This window comes from Pleurodeles waltl, chromosome 3_2, assembly GCF_031143425.1.
Source record: "Pleurodeles waltl isolate 20211129_DDA chromosome 3_2, aPleWal1.hap1.20221129, whole genome shotgun sequence".
Taxonomy (NCBI): Eukaryota; Metazoa; Chordata; class Amphibia; order Caudata; family Salamandridae; genus Pleurodeles; species Pleurodeles waltl.
In genome coordinates this window covers 171,741,794-171,765,281 of record NC_090441.1, presented here as the reverse complement: position 1 = coordinate 171,765,281, position 23,488 = coordinate 171,741,794, and the positions used below count along the sequence as shown (strand labels likewise).

At 45.8% G+C, this 23,488-nt stretch overlaps 1 protein-coding gene across 1 annotated transcript in view; it reads left to right on the top strand.

Moving 5' to 3' along the window:
- AAMP (angio associated migratory cell protein) overlaps positions 1-23,488 on the top strand; it is a 98,210-nt gene that overhangs the window by 58,272 nt on the left and 16,450 nt on the right. The window contains exon 9 of the mRNA XM_069227090.1: positions 377-467. Coding sequence (XP_069083191.1) covers positions 377-467 — 91 coding nt within the window. The remainder of the gene's footprint in view (positions 1-376; positions 468-23,488) is intronic.

The following is a 23,488-nucleotide window of genomic DNA, read 5'->3' as shown; positions in this document are numbered from 1 at the left end:
CTCTGAAAGGAACACAGCTTGTGACAATTGAAAGCAGAACCAAGATAGTGGCATCAAGAATAGTTTACACTTAGAGCTGTTCTTTAAAGGTGTTTTGTTGTTGAAGTGTGTGTTTCATTGATCTGACTGTTCCCACTGCTGCAAGCAGATGGTGTGTATGAAGGCACAAAATTACTATTCTGGTCTTGGAGATGGTCTGGTGGCTGTGCACTACACCAAATGTGTTGTCTGACTTGGTCTGTTTCTGTTCTTATGTCTTCCATTCAACTGCCTTTGCTTGGTCCTTTAATATCACCACCGATTTCCACCTCATTTGCTGTGCAAGTTCTGCCTTTGGTCTGATGGCTGCTTACTTGTTCTTCATTTGTGTTTCTAGGCTGCCCCTCGCTGCAGTTGGTTACCTAGACGGAACACTGGCAATTTATGACATCTCCACGCAAACCCTCCGGCACAGATGTCATCATGAGGTAATGCTCTTTACCACATCCAACTTGTCAGAATGTGGAGAAGTGGAGAAGTGTGGCTCAATGGTTAGAGCGGCAGACCCTGAAGCAGAGATCTGGCTCAAGACCAGGGTTCAAGTCCCGCTTCGGCAGGTCTTGGGCTCAATTCCCTTGGACCAGATAATTCTCGCCTCGGTGCCTAATCTAATTAATGAGTCCCACTCTGCAACTCTGGGCAATAGCTTGCTTAATCTCCACAAGGGCCCCAACAGCGCTTGGATGCCTGGCTTCACCCTGGGGGTGCCCAGGAGTGGACACCTCACAGGGAAAAGCCAGGAGGGGTTCCATAGCGGTATGAGTACAGCGCCTTGAGACCCTAACGGGTGAGTAGTGCGCTATACAAGTGCAAAGTTTACAGTTTACAGAATCACAGACTGTGCTGATTAGCCCACTCTCTCAATATGCTCTATTGGTATTGTCGTGTTTGTTGCTGGCTTTGATCTTAATCTTTCAGACAACCGTTTCTGCGCATATTGATATAAACACTACCTGAATAGTTGAAAAATAAATGTAATCGTAATAACATGTATTAGAGTGTTGAGTTTTTTTGGCTCCATTGAAGACAATAGACACATTGGGTGGTGATGAAATGGTTAAGTCTTAGAATGTGGATATTTGAAGCTTCTACTAAGGTGTGCATTGATTATTCTAGTTCAGGCTATTACAAGGGGTTACTCACCAAAGTAGAAATTGTTTGTGTTGAGGTGCAACAAGGTATGCTGGACACCATCGGCCACAGTCCAGGATATATTATTTGTTACTCGTAGCAGAAGCCAGATTAAAAAGCTGAGTGCCCATTAAGGTACGCCTGGCTGTGCTGATCGCTTACATGAAGAAACAAGACTCCTTCGCTAGCTATGCCCATCATTTTGGAAGAGACTTAAATGGGCCTTTTCCTTTTGCAGGCCTCCGCTACCTGCTTGAGATCTAAATATGGTACTTACTAGCTTGGTTTGCTATCTTAAATTTAATTATAAACCATATAATTGCCACAGGTTCTTGGCGCTGTTGAGAAGCAGCGTGATATTTGATAGAAGGCATCCTAACAGGCATGATCATGTTTGCACAGATTTGAGGAGGAAATTCAGCAGGTTATTGTGAACCGAAAAGAAAGCCCTCCCTCCATGGCATGCATGTCGGGATGCAGGGATGCAGAGGGACACACAATCAGCTCAGTGCAAAGCTCTTCCAGAAACAAATGTTACAGAGTACTTGAATGTGGAAGCCATAAAACAAAGAGAATTCTGGTAGATAACACTATAGTAGTCGTGGTAATTTTTACAGGTGGGCACCCTGTGAAGAATGTAATAAAGAAGAGAAATAGTCAGAGTTGCTTTAGACACATTTTGCCCCTCATGGATGCTAAGCGTTTAACACTTTGTACTTTTTTAAATCACACATTCCTCATCTCATTGGGTAAGCAAGCTTCAGCCTTCAAAGTTCCAGACGTAAGGATACATTTGTGTTTAGAGGATATTCCAAATTCTTTGGTGGTGTCTGCGGTTCTCATGAATCCATTTGTAGTTATTAGCTGCCCTTCGTACCCGGCTCTAGAGCCCAGAAAAAGGTCTATACAAGGGCTGTCATTTGCCAGCTCAAATTCACTCCATTGTTAGGATGATTGTTTCTTGGAAGACTCGTCCGCTTTGTACCATTTGTACATCCACACAAGGGCAGTTCTATAAGCAAGTGATGGATTTAACACCGGCTGATGTATTGCATTTAGTTACTTAACTCTCTAGCCCGCAAGAATCTTCACGAAAGGCAAAGATCTCCATGTGGCAGCAGCCTCACCTTCCATTGGAAACTTGTCGCTGTCAAATATATTCAACAAGATGACCTAGCTGTTGGTACACGCAATCACCGGACTTTACTGTGCGAACGTTCATCCCATTCGAGAAGCAGCAGAAGGACAGACCATAGACAGAAATCTGCTTCTGAGTACCTCGGCGTTATGCAGATCTCTGCAGAAGGGAGATACTGCATAGCAGCAGTAATAATGTGACACAAGACTATGCTAACATTCTCATGCAGCATTAGAAGCAAGTAACCTTCCTGCACCATCTTCCGGCTCCTCATGGTGGAGGGGAGAAGTAGTAAGCTAGATGGTCATTGCAAGTGCTGGTAATCCTACATCCGCTGTCGTGTATCTCTTCTAGGTTGCTGCAGCGCCAGTATCCCACCCGCTAGAATTGGAGACAGAACACACAGTTTACTTTTTACCTAAATCTCGAACTTGTTTTTGGCCGAGATTACATTCCAGTAGGAATCACTCGTGACAACACAATAGCACTCAAGGCTCGTTGTGCGGATTTCCCTAATTTGTTTTTTTTCTGCCGCAGAGGATCAGTCCGTAGAAGTGACGATGCAAAAGGTTGTGAAACAAAGTAAAAGAACTAAAACAATTTCACAATATTTGAGTCAATAAGTTCATTGTCCTGGGAGATGTTGGACACATTTATTTGTCCAAAATGTCACCATCGTCCTTGTTAAAGAGGAAACAACGTTGTGTTTTTTTTTTTGACTCTGCTGGTGCTTTCAGGGAGGGGTTACTAAGCATCAGTGAGCTGCTACAGTTGAAGATTTTAAAAGTCAGTCTTTTTTTCTGTTTGTGCATTCAGACACCTAGAATTCGAACGCAGGGTGCCCACTATCTACAGAGTAAGCAGCAAGGGTGTTTCGCAAAGCTAAACATGTGAAAGTAGGAATACATTTACTAAGTAAATCACACATAAAAATAACATGAGACTTACTAAACATGTACTTCCATGAAGATGCTAGCTCTACAGCCGAATCTAATTACTACTATAAAACATTAAATAATGAATGGGTCAAGCCATGTAAACTTTCAAAAATAAATTTGATACTAAGAGGTTGATACACATTCCTATTTTGGCGTCAGTATCTCCTTGACTTTGACAACAGGGTTTCCGGTCTTACATTTCCAATACTAAAGGCTGCTGTTTTTCTCTGTAAACAAAGGAGTCCGATATTGAAACTGCCATTAAACATGGACACTCTTGTAGTACACATCTACACGTCTACATGTGTTAGCCTGGACTGTGGTTTCCGCTTCCAAACACTTGCCACCTATACAAGTTCTCCATGCTTTTTGCCCCTTCGGATGATTTCTAAACACAACTACGTTAACACGTGCATTTCAACACCTAATAGAGCTTTTCACTTGGCGGATATGTATCGCATGTTACATCAAGATTATATGTTACTCAGTGAACGCCTGGCTCTGTAGAATATGTAAAGAAACAATCACACCCCTAGATAACTAGCTTCATAAAACGGTCAACATTATACTTATTGGATGACGTTCCCGTACTTTCTGTTCTTCACTGGATACATGCAATCCTCTGGCATTACTTACAGAATGCGCCTAGACCCTTCAGTGGATACATGCAATCCTCTGGCATTACTTACAGAATGCGCCTAGACCCTTCAGTGGATACATGCAATCCTCTGGCATTACTTACAGAATGCGCCTAGACCCTTCACTGGATACATGCAATCCTCTGGCATTACTTACAGAATGCGCCTAGACCCTTCAGTGGATACATGCAATCCTCTGGCATTACTTACAGAATGCGCCTAGACCCTTCACTGGATACATGCAATCCTCTGGCATTACTTACAGAATGCGCCTAGACCCTTCACTGGATACATGCAATCCTCTGGCATTACTTACAGAATGCGCCTAGACCCTTCACTGGATACATGCAATCCTCTGGCATTACTTACAGAATGCGCCTAGAGTGGATACAATGGATGAAATGAGTAGCCCAATCAGCTCCATGTATGCTATACACAGGACCACTGGAACTATGAGACCGGAGAGGAACAAAATATGTGGCGCGGTTGATCAAATTATGCATCAAGAAAAGACACATTATTCGACTTATTGGGGCACTTTTTGTGATGGTTTTGCTCGATAATTTTGCAATTGTTTCACATGTTAACAAGGTCTGGGCAAATGTTTCTCCTCAGTCCCAGTTTAACACCCTAATATAGTAATAAGCAACTGAAAGATGACCAGTGAGCTTTTGCATAGGGTCGTCCACTCCCTGGTGATGCAGGACGCTGCCAGTTTAGTAACTTTTGATCCGTTTGAGCTAGAAACAATTTATTTGTTAAAATCTGCAGATGATGGCTTATGGGGTTTATGTGGCAAATCCTTAATTAGGTGGGAAATGCTTGCACCGGCAGAATCGCATAATTCCAGTGACCCATACTATAGGCGTGCAATAATAAATGAATCTTGGGAACTAACCGTGTCCTCACTGTATAACTTGAACTGGCTTCCACTCCTCTTCGTTATCGGATCTTGAAAAGACCTTCACTGGTGCTTTGTAAGTAGATCATAGATGCATTATCAAGACGGAAGGAAGTAAGCGAGGGTAGACTACTCTGACAGCATTATGAAGAAGGAAGGAAGTGGGCATGGATACACTGCTCTGACAGGGCGATAGTAGTGTTCTTAATGGACGTGCTTGCAAATTCAGCACAATACTTTCTTAGGAAAAATCAAGATTGGTATTCGTTTTCTCTAGCCAATGGCCACCTACAGACCTAAACTGTGGGGATTAAACTAATTGCATCAAAAGGTTCTTTACATTTAAACCGTAACATAAAGACATAGACATTTTCGATACTGTACATGCAGTCACTTTACTGCTCCAGTGCTTGCCTTTGTAGTGTATGAGTTACTGCAGAAGTAATCGGTGCATCGCTGTCGGCAGGATTTACAATGGACGCTGCCCTGTCCCGCCAAATACCCAATTACGAATTTTGTTGCTCCCTGCAGATTTGCAGAACCTTACTTCACAGAATGTTAGGAAAACGTGTTAATCTAGCCAAAGTTTGAGTTTTGCAGGGCATATGGATAGTCAAATAAAGTGGGATTCACACAATTCACCCCATCCTAGATTCCCCTTTGTGACCAGTTTTCAGAAACGTCTAGGCTTAGTAGGTTTCCCTGGGTGGCCCCTGGGCCAAATACAGCTGCTACTCATATTGCCAAAGTGGTTGATTTTGATGGCAAACGTTTGATGCCTCCCCATTGCATTTTGGGGCCTTCCTACTGCAGGTGCTGGAGTACACTGAATAGTAAAATATTTGTTGTTATCCATTTCTTTTCATTTTTTTTTTCAGATGTAAGCCATTGTGCAAGTAAGAATATATTTTGAAAAATGCCCTTTAAAGCACACAGCTGTATGGGTATCCCTAAAATCACCACTATTTACAAACTCAGTATCTTGGCTACATTTAAAAAAATGTATGTGTCCCTCGCACCCATTTTTTCATTAATTGGATTTTACAACGTGAATTGAACAATTGGTTGGTACACAGCTCATTTGTTGGCTCTGGCTGTCGTATGTATCTGATGGAGACTTCTAGTTGCAGATTCCTTTCCTTTCAGAATTTCCCCCAGATGTCAGTCTGGATCCGGAGATTTTTCTCGAGCAGTACCCCTACGCGTCGGTCGGCTCTGCGTTGGATATGACATCACAGGGTCTATATAGGCACCACCCCAGCACACTGACATCTGTTCTTGTCTTTAAGTGCCTAAGAAGAGTTACCCCTCAGTCACATTTTGACTGGTCTTTTTCATTGTTTTGTCAAGGACTTTTTGTGTGTTGATGCTCCTGGTGCGTCGAGGATGTCGTCACATAAGACTGAGTTTAGGCCCTGCGGATCCTGTCACCGGGCGATGTCTGTGATGGATCCACACCTCGTGTGCTTTTGGTGTCTAAAATGCAACCACGACCTGAAGTTGTGCTCCTATTGCCAGGCCATGAATCTGAAAGCTTTGAGGGAGTGGTTTCTAAAGCTCATTGCAACAAATGGCTCAGCTCCGCGTCGCTCCCGCTCTTGGTTGAGAGGAAGGTCCCAAGAACGGTCGTGGAGCCCCCATTCTTCATTGTCCCACTCCAAGTACTTGGGATGATCGGGTAAGTTGAGGCACAAAAAGAAGTCGAAGGAGAACAAGCGTTCTTCGACTTCACCCCGTCCGTCAGCCAATGCAACAAGGGAAAAGGAGCGTTGTTGTTCCAGGCCTCAGTCCTCGGAGCGTGCGTCTGGGTTGACTCTGTGCCTCCCCAAGATTCTGGGAGCCGGAGTGACCCTTGACCAACTCTGTGAGTTTTATGCGGCCATGAACCTCATATTTGGGCAAGCCGACTCTGCTGGAGCGCCTTCGGACCCTGCTGAGCCCCCTTTGGTTCCATGCCGACAGCTTCAGTCTCTGTTCGGGGGGTGGGGCGGGGTTCGGTGGATCCGAACCGGCATCAGTTGTACCACCTCAACCTTCCCCGACTATGATTCTGACGTCAACACTCCAGATGCCACCTGTGTCCCCGGTTGGCGTCGCCCCTTCCTTATTACCAACTCCAACACAGAGCCGGACTGACTTTGCGTAAAGCTGATTCAGACTTCAACAGCGACCTTGCTCCCTAGGTCAGATCTTCATACTTTTTCTCTTGGGTTAGGATATGGTGAGGATTGGAAGGGGGTCGCTGGATCCTTTGGAATACCAGCTGGAGGATCCCATCGACTGGCAGATAGAACTGGGTGACACCAGTGGGCTCGACACTTCCCCTGATACTGGCATGCTTTCTACCCCTTCTATGGCTACGGAGGAGGGTGCATCCTACTCAGTGGTGGGGAGAAGAGAGGCCGAGGTCCTGGTCCTCTAGCTGCCTTCAGTGGCAGTCAGGCCTAACCTCCTGACGGAGGTGGTTCAGCCTGGTGCTTCCACTTCTGAACCCTTTTTGCCCTTTAATGAAGCCCTCACCGATGTCCTGCTGAGGACCTGGTCAAAACCCAGCACAGGGGCTACTGTGAACAGGACTATCGCCTGCCACTATAGACCTGCCTCAAATGACCCAGTGTTCCTAATGTAACATCCAACCCCTGAAAGCTTGGTTATCCAAGCCGCCATGTTCCCAGGCGCATTTCCTTCCACACCCTCGGATAGGAAATCCAAGAGGCTGGATCAGCTTGGGAAGAAGATGTTTTCTTCCGCCAGCCTGGCATTGTGGTCTGTGAGCACAGCATGCCTTTCGGCCCATTATACACACACACACTTTATGGGACACAGTTGCGCAGATGCTGCCACAGGTTCCAGAAGAGGCCCAGGCCATTCTCTCCCAAGAGAGACACAACGAAGTCCACAGTATGTTGTGGGCTGGATATGACAGCTCACTAAGCAGATCAGTTGCATCGACGGTGGCGTTAAGGCGCCATGCTTGGGTGAGGACATCAGGCTTTTCCGGGGATGTCAAATCCACTGTTATGGACATGCCCTTTGATTGCACCGGTCTCTTTGAAGACAAAGCAGACTCGGTGCTCAAGCACTTTAAGGAGTCCCGGGCCCCTCACCCCCCTCTGTTTACTATTCGCCCCTTTTGTTACTCTAGCTCGACTCAGGCTGTCTACCACCTCAAGAATACGGCGGACCTCCTGCATTTGCTAGGGTTCACTAAAAACGTGCCAAAGTCACACCTGACTCCCTCTCAGACGCTCCCTCTCTTCAGAGCTGTCATGGACACTGTGCATTTTCAGGCTTATCCTCCTATGCGGGGAGTCCAGGATATTCAGGCTATGATACTGATGTTTCAGCTTTTATCCTGGATATCGGTGAGAATGACTGAGGCTGCTGGGCCTCATGGCCTCCTGCATCCTGCTAGTGACAATTGCCAGATGGCACATGCAGGCTCTGCAGTGGGACCTGAAGGTCCAGTGGGCGCAGCATCAGGGGAATCTCTCTGACATGGTCCAGATCTCGGAGGAAACTACACAAGATCTGCAGTGGTAGCTCTTGAACCACAGTTGGGTCAGAGGCACATCCCTCTCCTTTCACCAACCAGATCTGACAGTAGTGACCGATGGGTCACCCCTGCGATGGGGGCGGTCACATAGGAGAGGCGGAAATCAGAGGTGTCTGGGCTTCGCATCAGCCTTGTGTAGCTCACGCTGATTAGACTGGCATTGAAAGCATTCCTTCCTTCTCTCAGAGGGAAAGTGGTGCAGGTGCTCACAGACAATACCATCTCCATGTGGTACTGCAACAAGCAGGGCGGGGCTATTTGTCAGGAGGCTCTGCGCCTCGGCACATGGCTGGAATATAAGGGCATTTCCCTGGTGGTTCAACACCTTGTGGGCTCTCTGAACACCAGAGCAGACGAACTCAGGAAACAATACCTGGTCGATCACGAATGGCATCTCCATCTGGAGGTGGTGCAAGGTCTCTTTAAGCAGTGGAAAGCGCCTTAGTTAGATCTGTTCGCCTCTGCAGAGAACACGCAATGTCAGCAGTTTTGGGCATTGGAATTTCCAAGGCGGCACTTGCTCGGCGATGCTTTTTGCCTCGAGTAGTTCTCGGGCCTCCTGTACGCCTTTCCTCCCATACCACTTCTGCCTAGAGTTCTCAAGAAGATCAAGAACAACCGGGCCAAAGTAGTCCTTTTGGCTCCGACTGGACACAAAGAGTCTGGTATCCCAAGCTATTGAGCATGGCCATCGATCCTCCGATCAGACTGCCCCTTCGGGAGGATCTTCTGTTGCAGCAGCGGGAGAGTGTTCTCCACCCAAACTTGTTCAGTCTCCTCCTTCTTGCGTGGAGATTGAGCAATGGCTTTTAACCTTCTGCCCAAAGTCTGTAACGTTATCTTGGCAGCCGGGCTTCCCTCCACCAAAACGCTATACGCCTGTCGATGACACAAATTTGTGGAATGGTGCTCAGACAAGTCTGTTGACCCCCTCTTTGCCCCTCTTTCCGAGGTCCTCTTATTTATAGTTTCTTTGACCTAGCAGGGCTCTGCTTTGGGCACCCTCAAAGGTTATTTGTCTGTTATCTCTGCATTTCTGAGATTACCTGTCCAACCCTCCTTTTTTTTTTTTTTTTTTTTTTTTTTTTGTCTTCTTAAGTTAATCAGTTTCTTAAGGGTCTTATCCATATGTTTCCCCCATTACCATTCATAATCCCCCAGTGCGTTTTGAATTTGGTTCTTGCCGCCTTAATATGCGCTCCTTTTGAGGCACTCAATAATTGTCCTCTCAGGCTTCTGATGTGAAAAACAGCCTTTCTCGTGGCCATTACATCAGTCTGCAGGGTGAGTGAGCTGCAGGCATTGTCATCTAAACCACCCTACCTTTCCATCTTTCCTGATAAAGTGGTGCTTTGCATCAGGCCTTCCTTTTTGCCAAAAGAGGTCACACCCTTTCTTGTAGGCCAACCCACCATGTTGCCTACTTTTTACCCCCTGCACCACACTAAAAAGAGCTTTGACAGTCTACCTTGATTGTACCAAAGAGTTCTGGGTGGATGATCCACTCTTGTTGGGTGCGAAGAAAGGTTGGGCAGTGCAGAACAGAACCATCTCTAGATGGTTTGGTCTCTGCATTAAAATGTGCTACGCATTGGCTAAAAAGCAACCCTCTGAAGGTTTGCGCGCTCCCTCTACCAGAGCGACAGCTGCAACCACTGAGTTAGCTTGAGGAGTTCCAGTCCTGGACATCTGTAAGACAGCAAAGTAGGCATCACTGCACATGTTCACCAGACACTACTGCCTGGGCAGTCAGGTCTGGAGGGACGGGTACTTTGCCCGTTCGGTCCTGCAGGGCTTCCTAGTATGATCTTGGTTCGCAGACCCACCTCCGGGATGGTATTGCTTGGGTATTTATTCTAAGGTAAAGAATCTGCAACTAGAAGTCTCTATCAGATGAACAAGTTACAATGCCTTATCTCGTAGAGACATATTGTAGTCTGATGGACATAACAGTGTGTTACTTTTGTAACTCTGCCATTGAGGTAAAAGAGTATAGATGAAAACATAAGCTATTTCTAGTTTTATTTTCTTTTGCAATATGTTTTAATTCAGTAATTAGGTTCCTTAGGAAAACCTTGAGTGATTTACATCCTTTGAATTCAGAATGTTGTCTAGTGTTCATAAATGAATAGCTTTTCGGGTTCACCCATGGGTTCACACCTGTTTCTGTCACAAACTGCAAGTTGATTGAAACCACAAAACATATAAACAATGGACTACTATTTACAAAAATGTGAAAACGTCTGGAAAACAATTGCTTTTATTTTTTTTTTCCCAACTCTGGCTTTTCCTGAAAGCTTGGAAGAGGGCGATTTTAGGAGGGAAATCCTTTTGGTGGTACTATTTTTAGAAAAAAAATAAGCTTTATTGCACAGCATATTTCTCCAATATTTTTTTTTTATGGCTATATATTGGCTATTTTAGCACTTCCCTGTGAGAAAATCCAGAACCTGGATACCTTAAGAATCCCCAGCATGTGGCTAAAAAAAAGAAAAACAAGTTTGTCCTGGATACCAGGAAAGGTTCTTAAGGGTTAAATTTGAATGGCTCCAGACATCAAAAAACCTCATCCTCCTCAACCACATCTGGAAAAAGGCTTCAGCGACTAAGGGGTTAAGGGGCTGTAGGTGGAACCTATCAGACAGCATAAGTTAACTGGTTGCAAAAGACCTTTTTTGGGCTTACAAAGATCTTACAGCCTACCCGTTAGTTGGCTTTACTGTCACTCTCAAGTTCTTCCTTTTTATGCAGTGCTTTTCCTTGTCTCAGGTTGTCCATTTTCTGTTTGTCCCTCCCCTGAAGCACAGCCTCTTTACCATCTCTTTGACTGACTTCTACTCTTCCACTGGTCGCTTTTAGGGAATTACTTTTTTTTATTTTTGCTTCAGCATTACATGCTTCACCCTCTCACGTCCTCTTACTGTTTCCCTCAAATTGCAAGCCTTCTCTTGTGTTTCTCCCCCTGCCAAGCTCCCAGCGCCCTCCCCCCCCACGCAGCGTGTTGCTTTCTTGCTCCTTTGCTTCTCCCCTGCCCCCTGTGGTGCTGTCCCTCCTGTGATGCGTTTCCCCTCCACCACCCACTCCTTTTTGCTTCTCCCCCAGCCTGTTTCACCATTGCCCAAGCCCAGTGCATTTTGTATATTTTCTTTTGGGGTTGGGGGAGAGGCAGCAAATTACTGCTGTTTCCTCTGCCTTAAAAAGCAAACAACAAAAAAAAAACATAAAAGCATTTTTGCTCCACTTCATTTATTGTTATTTTTTTTTTTATTTGCAGTGCCATCTCGGCAAATAAAACAAAAAAATGCCACCCAAATGATTTTTAGGCACATATGGGTAATGGCACCATCACCACGTGCCAGCTGCAGTCACACCTCCAAGCCTTTATTTTTCTTCTTTTGGTCACGCTGCAGAGCTTCTTGCTGATGCTGTGCAGACTTCCTAAAGGACATTGGCAAAGCCAGTAGGGTCCAAAGACAAGACCTACTTTTGATAATGCTTGTTTTATTGTTTTATCTCTTGCATTTTACTGAATACACTAAAGCTCATGCCTTGGCACACAAGGCTCTTATGGTGCTGGGAGTGGACGACTACACTTTTCCAACTGGCGTTTGAAGCAGAACGTGTAATTTGCATGACTCAAAAGTTGATGTCTTCACTCCCAAAGGTCCATAAACCTGATCCCTAGACTCCTGCAGCGTACCAGATGGCGGGAGCATGTTTCAGTTTTGAGTGCTGTGGAAAGTGAATTAACCCTTGCAAGCATTTTCAGTGTACAATTTTAAGACACCTTAATATATTTGCTTTTTCTACAGTATTTTGAAATGTATTTTCTTTTACCTTTTATTTAACAATGGTTCACAAACAACATTAACAAAGCCAATAGCTTGGCAGATGTTATCAAGGAGACACTTACAGGCTTTGCCAGTGCTTGTTTTTTGCTGTAGTCTTTACTCCATATCCTTCCCGTAGCCCTTCAGCAACACATAATAGAGTGTTCGATGGCATCTGTCGCTGGAGATACACATGTTGTGCATAGCCCGCCATCTGGTGTTGGGTCGGAGTGTTACAAGTTGTTTTTCTTCGAAGAAGTCTTTCGAGTCACGGGACCGAGTGACTCCTCCTCTTCGTCTCCATTGCGCATGGGCGTCGACTCCATCTTCGATTGTTTTTTTTCCGCCATCGGGTTCGGACGTGTTCCTGTCGCTCCGAGTTTCGGAACGGAAAGTTAGCTATCTATCGGAAGATTACGTCGGTATTGTTGCGTTCGGGATCGGCTTAGATTGAATCGACACCGCATCAAAGATTGAAGAGCTCCGGTGCCCTTCGGGGTAGCTTCCGATCCCCCGTCGGGGCCTGGTCGGCCCGACCGCGTGTACAACAACGCTGATGGAACGGACCCCGTTCCATTTCTGTCCCAAATGCCACAACAAATACCCGTATACAGACCAACATTTGGTCTGTAACCTGTGCCTGTCGCCTGAGCACAGTGAAGAGACTTGCGAGGCCTGTCGTGCGTTCCGGTCCCGAAAGACACTTCGTGACCGTCGAGCCAGAAGACTTCAGATGGCGTCCACGCCGACAGCGCACCGAGAGTTCGAGGAACAAGAGGAAGAAGAAACCTTCTCGATCCACGAATCGGACTCCGAGGAATTCGACGATCCAAGAACTGTGAGTAAGACGTCGAAGAAACAAAAGAAAAGTGACAAGGCCCAGGGGACGCCACTGCCACCAGGCCATGGCTCGACCCATAAATTCGGTGACCGACCATCGGCACCGAAAAAGGCCGACACAGTGCCGAGATCGTCCGACTCCGGTCGAGACACCGGCACGCAGCCTTCTCGGGACCGAGAAAGTGCTGCTGAAAAGGATCGACGCCGAGATAGCGGTGCCGAAACGGCTCGACGGCGAGACAGTGGCACCGAGGAAGATCGACGCCGAGAGGTTTCGACTCTAAAAAAGAAGAAGGTCACCTCGGAGCCGAAAAAGCATACAGACAGGGTTTCGGTGCCGAAACGACCCGCAACCGACCTAGTTACCGGTTCCTATTCAGAGGAGCAGTCCTTGTCCTCTCAGATGCGAAAGCATAGATTTGAGGAAGAGTTGCAATCCACCGAAGTGGACCATATGCAGAAACGTATTTTCATACAGGAAGGAACAGGGAAAATAAGCACCCTTCCCCCTATTAGGAGAAAAAGGAGACTGGAGTTTCAGACAGACCAAGCACCACAAACAAAAATGGTGAAAAAGGTAACTCCGCCACCCTCTCCTCCACCTGTAACTAACGTTTCGCCAGCACAAACTCCATCACATTCCCCGGCTCACACCACTGTGAGCCAAGGTGACCTGGACCAAGACGCTTGGGACTTATACGACGCCCCAGTGTCGGACAACAGTCCAGAGGCGTATCCCACAAAGCCCTCACCACCAGAAGACAGCACAGCTTATTCACAAGTGGTGGCTAGAGCAGCAGAGTTCCACAACGTAAACCTCCACTCAGAACCAGTCGAGGATGACTTCTTATTCAACACCCTCTCATCCACCCACAGCTCCTACCAAAGCCTGCCTATGCTCCCAGGAATGCTTCGGCACGCAAAGGAAATCTTCAAGGAGCCGGTCAAGAGTAGGGCAATCACACCAAGGGTTGAAAAGAAATACAAAGCGCCTCCCACAGACCCTGTTTTCATCACCACACAGCTGCCACCAGATTCTGTCGTAGTAGGAGCCGCTCGCAAGAGAGCCAACTCCCACACGTCTGGGGATGCACCACCCCCAGATAAAGAGAGCTGCAAGTTCGATGCAGCCGGAAAGAGAGTCGCAGTACAAGCTTCAAACCAGTGGCGCATCGCAAACTCTCAAGCACTACTTGCGCGCTATGACAGAGCCCATTGGGACGAGATGCAACACCTCATTGAGCATCTACCCAAGGAACTACAAAAGAGAGCGAAACAGGTGGTTGAGGAAGGACAGAACATATCTAATAATCAGATACGCTCCTCTATGGACGCAGCAGACACAGCTGCAAGGACAATTAACACATCTGTGACTATAAGAAGGCACGCATGGCTACGAACGTCTGGTTTTAAACCAGAGATACAGCAGGCAGTGCTCAATATGCCCTTCAATGAGAAACAACTGTTCGGACCAGAGGTGGACACGGCAATTGAGAAACTGAAAAAGGACACTGACACTGCTAAAGCCATGGGCGCACTCTACTCCCCGCAGAGCAGAGGCACTTACAGCACCTTCCGCAAGACAACCTTTAGAGGGGGGTTTCGGGGTCAGGCCACACAAGCCAGCACCTCACAGGCAACACCGTCCAGCTACCAGGGACAGTACAGGGGAGGTTTTCGGGGCCAATATAGAGGGGGACAATTCCCTAGGAATAGGGGAAGATTTCAAAGCCCCAAAACCCCTACAACCAAGCAGTGACTCACGTCACTCATCCCCTCCACACAACACCAGTGGGGGGAAGAATAGGTCATTACTACCAAGCATGGAAAGAAATAACTACAGACACTTGGGTCTTAGCAATTATCCAACATGGTTATTGCATAGAATTTCTACAAATCCCTCCAAACATACCACCAAAAGCACAGAATTTATCGAAACAACATTCCGACCTTCTAGAAATAGAAGTCCAAGCATTATTGCAAAAGAATGCAATCGAACTAGTACCAAAGTCACAAATAAACACAGGAGTTTATTCACTCTACTTCTTAATACCAAAAAAGGACAAAACACTGAGACCAATCCTAGACCTCAGAATACTAAACACCTACATCAAATCAGATCACTTTCACATGGTCACGCTACAAGAAGTGTTACCATTGCTAAAACTACAGGACTACATGACAACCTTAGACCTCAAAGACGCGTATTTCCATATACCAATACATCAGTCGCACAGGAAATACCTAAGGTTTGTATTCAAAGGAATACATTACCAGTTCAAAGTATTGCCGTTTGGTTTAACAACCGCACCAAGAGTCTTTACAAAATGTCTAGCAGTAGTGGCTGCACACATCAGAAGGCAGCAAGTACACGTATTCCCGTATCTAGACGACTGGCTAATCAAGACCAACTCACTGACAAGGTGCTCTCACCACACAAATCAGGTCATACAAAACCTCTACAAACTTGGTTTCACCGTCAACTTTGCAAAATCACACATTCTGCCTTGCAAGGTACAACAATACCTAGGAGCCATAATAGACACAACAAAAGGACTAGCCACTCCAAGTCCACAAAGAATTCAAAATTTCAACAATATCATACGACGCATGTACCCAACACAAAAAGTACAAGCAAAAATGATATTACAACTCCTAGGCATGATGTCCTCATGCATAGCCATTGTCCCGAACGCAAGACTGCACATGAGGCCCTTACAACAGTGCCTAGCATCACAATGGTCACAGGCACAGGGTCACCTTTTAGATCTGGTGTTGATAGACCGCCAAACATATCTCTCGCTTCTATGGTGGAACAGTATAAATTTAAACAAAGGGCGGCCTTTCCAAGACCCAGTGCCACATTACGTAATAACGACAGATGCTTCCATGACTGGGTGGGGAGCACACCTCGATCAACACAGCATACAAGGACAATGGAACGTTCATCAAACAAAACTGCATATAAATCACCTGGAACTGCTAGCAGTTTTTCAAGCACTAAAGGCTTTCCAACCAATCATAACTCACAAATACATTCTTGTCAAAACAGACAACATGACAACAATGTATTATCTAAACAAACAGGGGGGGGGACACACTCAACGCAGTTGAACCTTCTAGCACAGAAGATATGGCGATGGGCAATTCACAACCACATTCGCCTAATAGCACAGTTTATTCCAGGGATCCAGAATCAACTTGCAGACAATCTCTCTCGAGATCACCAACAGGTCCACGAATGGGAAATTCACCCCCAAATTCTAAACACTTACTTCAGACTTTGGGGAACGCCTCAAATAGACTTGTTTGCAACAAAAGAGAACGCAAAATGCCAAAACTTCGCATCCAGATACCCACACAGGCAGTCCCAGGGCAATGCCCTATGGATGAACTGGTCAGGGATATTTGCATACGCTTTTCCCCCTCTCCCTCTCCTTCCTTATCTAGTAAACAAATTGAGTCAAAACAAACTCAAACTCATATTGATAGCACCAACTTGGGCAAGGCAACCCTGGTACACAACACTGCTAGACCTATCAGTAGTACCCCACATCAAATTGCCCAACAGGCCAGATCTGTTAACACAACACAACCAACAGATCAGGCATCCAGATCCAGCATCGCTGAATCTAGCAATCTGGCTCCTGAAATCCTAGAATTCGGACACTTAGAACTTACCCAAGAATGTATGGAAGTCATAAAGCAAGCCAGAAGGCCATCCACTAGGCACTGCTATGCAAGCAAATGGAAGAGGTTTGTTTGCTACTGCCATCATAATCAGATCCAACCATTACACGCATCTCCAAAGGATGTAGTGGGTTACTTGCTACACTTACAAAAATCTAACCTAGCTTTCTCTTCCATTAAAATACACCTTGCGGCAATATCTGCATACCTGCAGGTTACCTATTCAACTTCACTACATAGGATACCAGTCATTAAAGCATTTATGGAAGGCCTTAAAAGAATTATACCACCAAGGACACCACCCGTTCCTTCATGGAACCTCAATGTTGTCCTAACAAGACTCATGGGTCCACCTTTCGAACCCATGCACTCTTGCGAAATACAGTTCCTAACCTGGAAAGTTGCATTTCTCATCGCCATCACATCTCTACGAAGAGTAAGCGAAATTCAAGCGTTTACAATACAAGAACCTTTTATCCAACTACACAAAAATAAGGTAGTCCTAAGGACTAATCCTAAATTTTTACCAAAGGTTATTTCACCGTTCCACCTAAATCAAACGGTAGAACTACCAGTGTTCTTCCCACAGCCAGATTCCGTAGCTGAGAGGGCACTACATACATTAGATGTCAAAAGAGCATTAATGTACTACATTGACAGAACAAAAAACATCAGGAAAACTAAACAACTATTTATTGCATTCCAAAAACCTCATGCAGGAAACCCAATATCAAAACAAGGTATAGCCAGATGGATAGTTAAGTGCATCCAAATCTGCTACCTTAAAGCAAAACGACAGCTGCCCATTACACCAAGGGCACACTCAACCAGAAAGAAAGGTGCTACCATGGCCTTTCTAGGAAATATTCCATTGAACGAAATATGTAAGGCAGCCACATGGTCTACGCCTCACACGTTCACCAAGCACTACTGTATAGACGTGCTATCCGCACAACAAGCCACAGTAGGTCAAGCCGTGTTAAGAACCTTATTTCAAACTACTTCCACTCCTACAGGCTGAGCCACCGCTTTTGGGGAGATAACTGCTTACTAGTCTATGCACAACATGTGTATCTCCAGCGACAGATGCCATCGAACTGAAAATGTCACTTACTGTAGGAAGTTGGCTCTGTATGTGCTATTTCAAAGTAAGGAATAGCATGCACAGAGTCCAAGGGTTCCCCTTAGAGGTAAAATAGTGGTAAAAATAGATAATACTAATGCTCTATTTTGTGGTAGTGTGGTCGAGCAGTAGGCTTATCCAAGGAGTAGTGTTAAGCATTTGTTGTACATACACATAGACAATAAATGAGGTACACACACTCAGAGACAAATCCAGCCAATAGGTTTTGTTATAGAAAAATATCTTTTCTTAGTTTATTTTAAGAACCACAGGTTCAAATTTAACATGTAATATCTTGTTTGAAAGGTATTGCAGGTAAGTACATTAGGAACTTTGAATCATTTCAATTGCATGTATACTTTTCAAGTTATTCACAAATAGCTATTTAAAAAGTGGACACTTAGTGCAATTTTCACAGTTCCTGGGGGAGGTAAGTTTTTGTTAGTTTTACCAGGTAAGTAAGACACTTACAGGGTTCAGTTCTTGGTCCAAGGTAGCCCACCGTTGGGGGTTCAGAGCAACCCCAAAGTTACCACACCAGCAGCTCAGGGCCGGTCAGGTGCAGAGTTCAAAGTGGTGCCCAAAACGCATAGGCTATAATGGAGAGAAGGGGGTGCCCCGGTTCCGGTCTGCTTGCAGGTAAGTACCCGCGTCTTCGGAGGGCAGACCAGGGGGGTTTTGTAGGGCACCGGAGGGGACACAAGCCCACACAGAAATTTCACCCTCAGCAGCGCGGGGGCGGCCGGGTGTAGTGTAGAAACAAGCGTCGGGTTTGCAATGTTAGTCTATGAGAGATCAACGGATCTCTTCAGCGCTACAGGCAGGCAAGGGGGGCTTCCTCGGGGAAACCTCCACTTGGGCAAGGGAGAGGGACTCCTGGGGGTCACTTCTCCAGTGAAAGTCCGGTCCTTCAGGTCCTGGGGGCTGCGGGTGCAGGGTCTTTTCCAGGCGTCGGGACTTAGGTTTCAGAGAGTCGCGGTCAGGGGAAGCCTCGGGATTCCCTCTGCAGGCGGCGCTGTGGGGGCTCAGGGGGGACAGGTTTTGGTACTCACAGTCGGAGAGTAGTCCGGGGGTCCTCCCTGAGGTGTTGGTTCTCCACCAGCCGAGTCGGGGTCGCCGGGTGCAGTGTTGCAAGTCTCACGCTTCTTGCGGGGAGTTGCAGGGGTCTTTAAAGCTGCTCCTTGAAACAAAGTTGCAGTCTTTTTGGAGCAGGTCCGCTGTCCTCGGGAGTTTCTGGTCGTCGTCGAAGCAGGGCAGTCCTCAGAGGATTCAGAGGTCGCTGGTCCCTTTGGAAGGCGTCGCTGGAGCAGAGTTCTTTGGAAGGCAGGAGACAGGCCGGTGAGTTTCTGGAGCCAAGGCAGTTGTTGTCTTCTGGTCTTCCTCTGCAGGGGTTTTCAGCTGGGCAGTCCTTCTTCTTGTTGTCGCAGGAATCTAATTTTCTAGGGTTCAGGGTAGCCCTTAAATACTAAGTTTAAGGGCGTGTTTAGGTCTGGGGGGTTAGTAGCCAATGGCTACTAGCCCTGAGGGTGGGTACACCCTCTTTGTGCCTCCTCCCAAGGGGAGGGGGTCACAATCCTAACCCTATTGGGGGAATCCTCCATCTGCAAGATGGAGGATTTCTAAAAGTTAGAGTCACCTCAGCTCAGGACACCTTAGGGGCTGTCCTGACTGGCCAGTGACTCCTCCTTGTTGCTTTCTTTGTTCCCTCCAGCCTTGCCGCCAAAAGTGGGGGCCGTGGCCGGAGGGGGCGGGCAACTCCACTAAGCTGGAGTGCCCTGCTGGGCTGTGACAAAGGGGTGAGCCTTTGAGGCTCACCGCCAGGTGTCACAGCTCCTGCCTGGGGGAGGTGTTAGCATCTCCACCCAGTGCAGGCTTTGTTGCTGGCCTCAGAGTGACAAAGGCACTCTCCCCATGGGGCCAGCAACATGTCTCTAGTGTGGCAGGCTGCTGGAACTAGTCAGCCTACACAGACAGTCGGTTAAGTTTCAGGGGGCACCTCTAAGGTGCCCTCTGGGGTGTATTTTGCAATAACATGTACACTGGCATCAGTGTGCATTTATTGTGCTGAGAAGTTTGATACCAAACTTCCCAGTTTTCAGTGTAGCCATTATGGTGCTGTGGAGTTCGTGTTTGACAGACTCCCAGACCATATACTCTTATGGCTACCCTGCACTTACAATGTCTAAGGTTTTGTTTAGACACTGTAGGGGTACCATGCTCATGCACTGGTACCCTCACCTATGGTATAGTGCACCCTGCCTTAGGGCTGTAAGGCCTGCTAGAGGGGTGTCTTACCTATACTGCATAGGCAGTGAGAGGCTGGCATGGCACCCTGAGGGGAGTGCCATGTCGACTTACTCGTTTTGTCCTCACTAGCACACACAAGCTGGCAAGCAGTGTGTCTGTGCTGAGTGAGAGGTCTCCAGGGTGGCATAAGACATGCTGCAGCCCTTAGAGACCTTCCTTGGCATCAGGGCCCTTGGTACTAGAAGTACCAGTTACAAGGGACTTATCTGGATGCCAGGGTCTGCCAATTGTGGATACAAAAGTACAGGTTAGGGAAAGAACACTGGTGCTGGGGCCTGGTTAGCAGGCCTCAGCACACTTTCAATTGTAAACATAGCATCAGCAAAGGCAAAAAGTCAGGGGGCAACCATGCCAAGGAGGCATTTCCTTACACTTACCCAATGTACATCTGTTCGTGGCATCAGTCGCTGAAGATTCACATGTGCCCACCCGCCTCCCCGGGAGCCTGTAGCAGTTCGGAAGTTAGCTTAAGCTCTGTACATTTGTAAATATATTATTTAAACTTTTAATAGGTACATACTTAGTCACTCCATTGCATGGGCACTGTTACTACAACACAACTCCTACCTCACCCTCTGCGGGGAAAACAATCGAAGATGGAGTCGACGCCCATGCGCAATAGAGACGAAGAGGAGGAGTCACTCGGTCCCGTGACTCGAAAGACTTCTTCGAAGAAAAACAACTTGTAACACTCCGACCCAACACCAGATGGCGGGCTATGCACAACATGTGAATCTTCAGCGACTGATGCCACGAACAGATGTACACTGGGTAAGTGACATTTTCATTTCCAGCTAAGGGTGGAATGTGGGGTCAACCCATTCTCTCCATGAGGATACACTTCGTTCACAACAGTTTTACATTTGCTTCTAAAACAGAGGTACTTTCCATGTTCAGCCACCAGATGGCATTTGAAACTATTGTTACAGGAAAGTAACTTGTTTCTTATTCACTGTCCTTGAAAATGCAATCCAAAGATGATAAGAAACAGTGTGGACATCCGGTCTAGTTATGAGAGGCCATTTCAGCCTTGCTTCTCATCAGCACTCACACATAGCTATTTGTTCTGAGCCCCAGCAAGAGATGGAGGATTATGCACAGCATCTGGCTTTTTTTGTAGCTTCAGTCTGTGAAACGTTTGTTACAAATAAGCAAGTAAAAATCATTTTTGGTAGCTCTTTCATCTTTGACATTTCAGACATATTTGGAGTCAATATGTGACTCCCATCCTGAGAATACATATTCAATAAGTTGCAGTGAACATACTTGTTCCTAGTCATCTGAAAATTGCACAGTCGTAGCTGAGCTTCACAGGTAAATGCCTTTCCTCTACTCTGTAGTTACATTGAAAGTTATTCTCTCTGCTGTAGAAGAGCTTGAGTACTTTGCAAGGGACCAAGCATATGTGACAGAACCCCACGCTAAAACAAATATAGGAAAACAGTTTTATAGCAGGATAAATCTGTATTCATATTGTTCAGGTAAAATGTGGACAAACGAGATTGCAATGCTGATAACTTCGATGCTTCATGTGAGGGTGCAGTGCAGGTTATCAGTGAATGAAGGTGAAAGTGAAACAATTGGATGAAAGGTAGAATGCTGGCTATGTACAGCAATGACTAACAGAGCCAGACAGCAGTGTTAGTATGGGCCCAGTGCCTATACACATTTAATGTTCATTCACAGTGGGTACGTCGATGTTTCGGCCCTGGTAAGTAATTGGCTGTGGGGTCTTCATCAGGACAACAAATAATAGGAGCATACTCTAATCTGCAAGATAATTAATACTTGTAGATATTGTGGACCAACTCCAGTAATCAAATTTACAAGGGTCTTGTAGCTTCCTTAAGTGTCAATCCTGGGTTCATTGTTAAGATCCGACATGTGCTTTCTTTATTTTGAAAAACACCACCCGTCTCAAGACTGGTGGCATTTTGCAAAATAGAGGCACCCACAATTTTAAAGACTTAGCTATCTGTTCTGAACTCACCCAAGCATTAGATGGGGGATTCTGCACACCATCTAGATTTTTTTTTTTGTGGCTCCAGGCTGTAGAATGCTATTTACAGTTAAGCAGAAGATCTTGCATATTTGACATTTCAGGCATACTTTGGTGTCAATATTCTGATTACATCCCTTTGGAGATAAATTTCTAATCACATCCTGAGATTACATATTCAACGTATCACAATCAACATATAGGTATTCTTAGTCATGTAAAAGTTGCAAAATGTCTTAGCTCTACTGCATAGGCAAAAGCCTTTGCTCGGCTGGGTACAGTTTTTGAACAGACTAATATTCTGAGGTCTAGCTTTAACATAGTTGAAAGCATTTGTTAGACATGTATATTCAGCAAATTGCTGTAAAGTCTATAAGACGTCTACTGCACATTGGGGTCTGTTTTGTAGCATAATTTCTTTCTTGTGTCCATGAGCATTTAAAAACACAGGAGAGGTTTTGCTGAAGAACACTTGTGCATAGCTGTTTTAACAAAAGTATAAAGACAACTATTTATGGTCTACAATTATGTGTTCCTTTATTATAATCATTTACTTTATTCAGTTTTATTATAGTGCTTCTTTCAGGACACTGAAAAGGAGGGTCTGAGAAATTGGTGGAGGTATAGTGTAAAAGTGTCTTTAGGCCTGAGGCACGTTATTCTCTCACGCGGTTTCCGTAGTAGAGAGTAAGGCCCAGGTAGATTCTCCTTTTATAATTTTCATGAGTCTGAGAGAAATAGTAGTTTATGGCTTCTCCAGGAAAACGAATTGCAGAACTGTTTGTGGTAGTGTTTGCATAATGCAGAAGTACTATTACTTGGTTCACTTGGAGAATACCCGGCATAGGCTGGGGTCCATGATCATTCTAAGGTTTCTCACTTCTGCTAATGCTGCTGGTGGTGCACCATCTTCCTGTGGCCAAGTGTTCGTAGGATTTTAATTCTCATTTTCAGCATAAGGGATGTTTTTTTTGGATGAGTTGGTTTTAGGTGATTGGTCAGCATCCATTTGTTGATAGTTTGTAGGAAGCAGTCTTGCTGTTAAATGTGTAGGTCCTGTGGTTTGCCATCTTTATCTCAAGCTAAGTGTTGTCTTTCTAGTTGTAGTATGTTAGGTTGAACGACTTGTGAATGGGGCCAGGTAATTTATGCGGTATCTATCACAGGTAGGAGATGCAACCAAGTGTTGCATCTAGTCTCACTTAAATGTAGTGACATATCCAGTACTTTTGCATTTCTTTTCCTGTTCACAGTTGTCTTCAGGTTGTTCCAGATTGATGATAGCAGATTCTGTGTCTCTCTCAGTGTGAATCTCAATTTGTTGGTCTACCCATTATGTTGTTTTCTTTGAGTAAGCA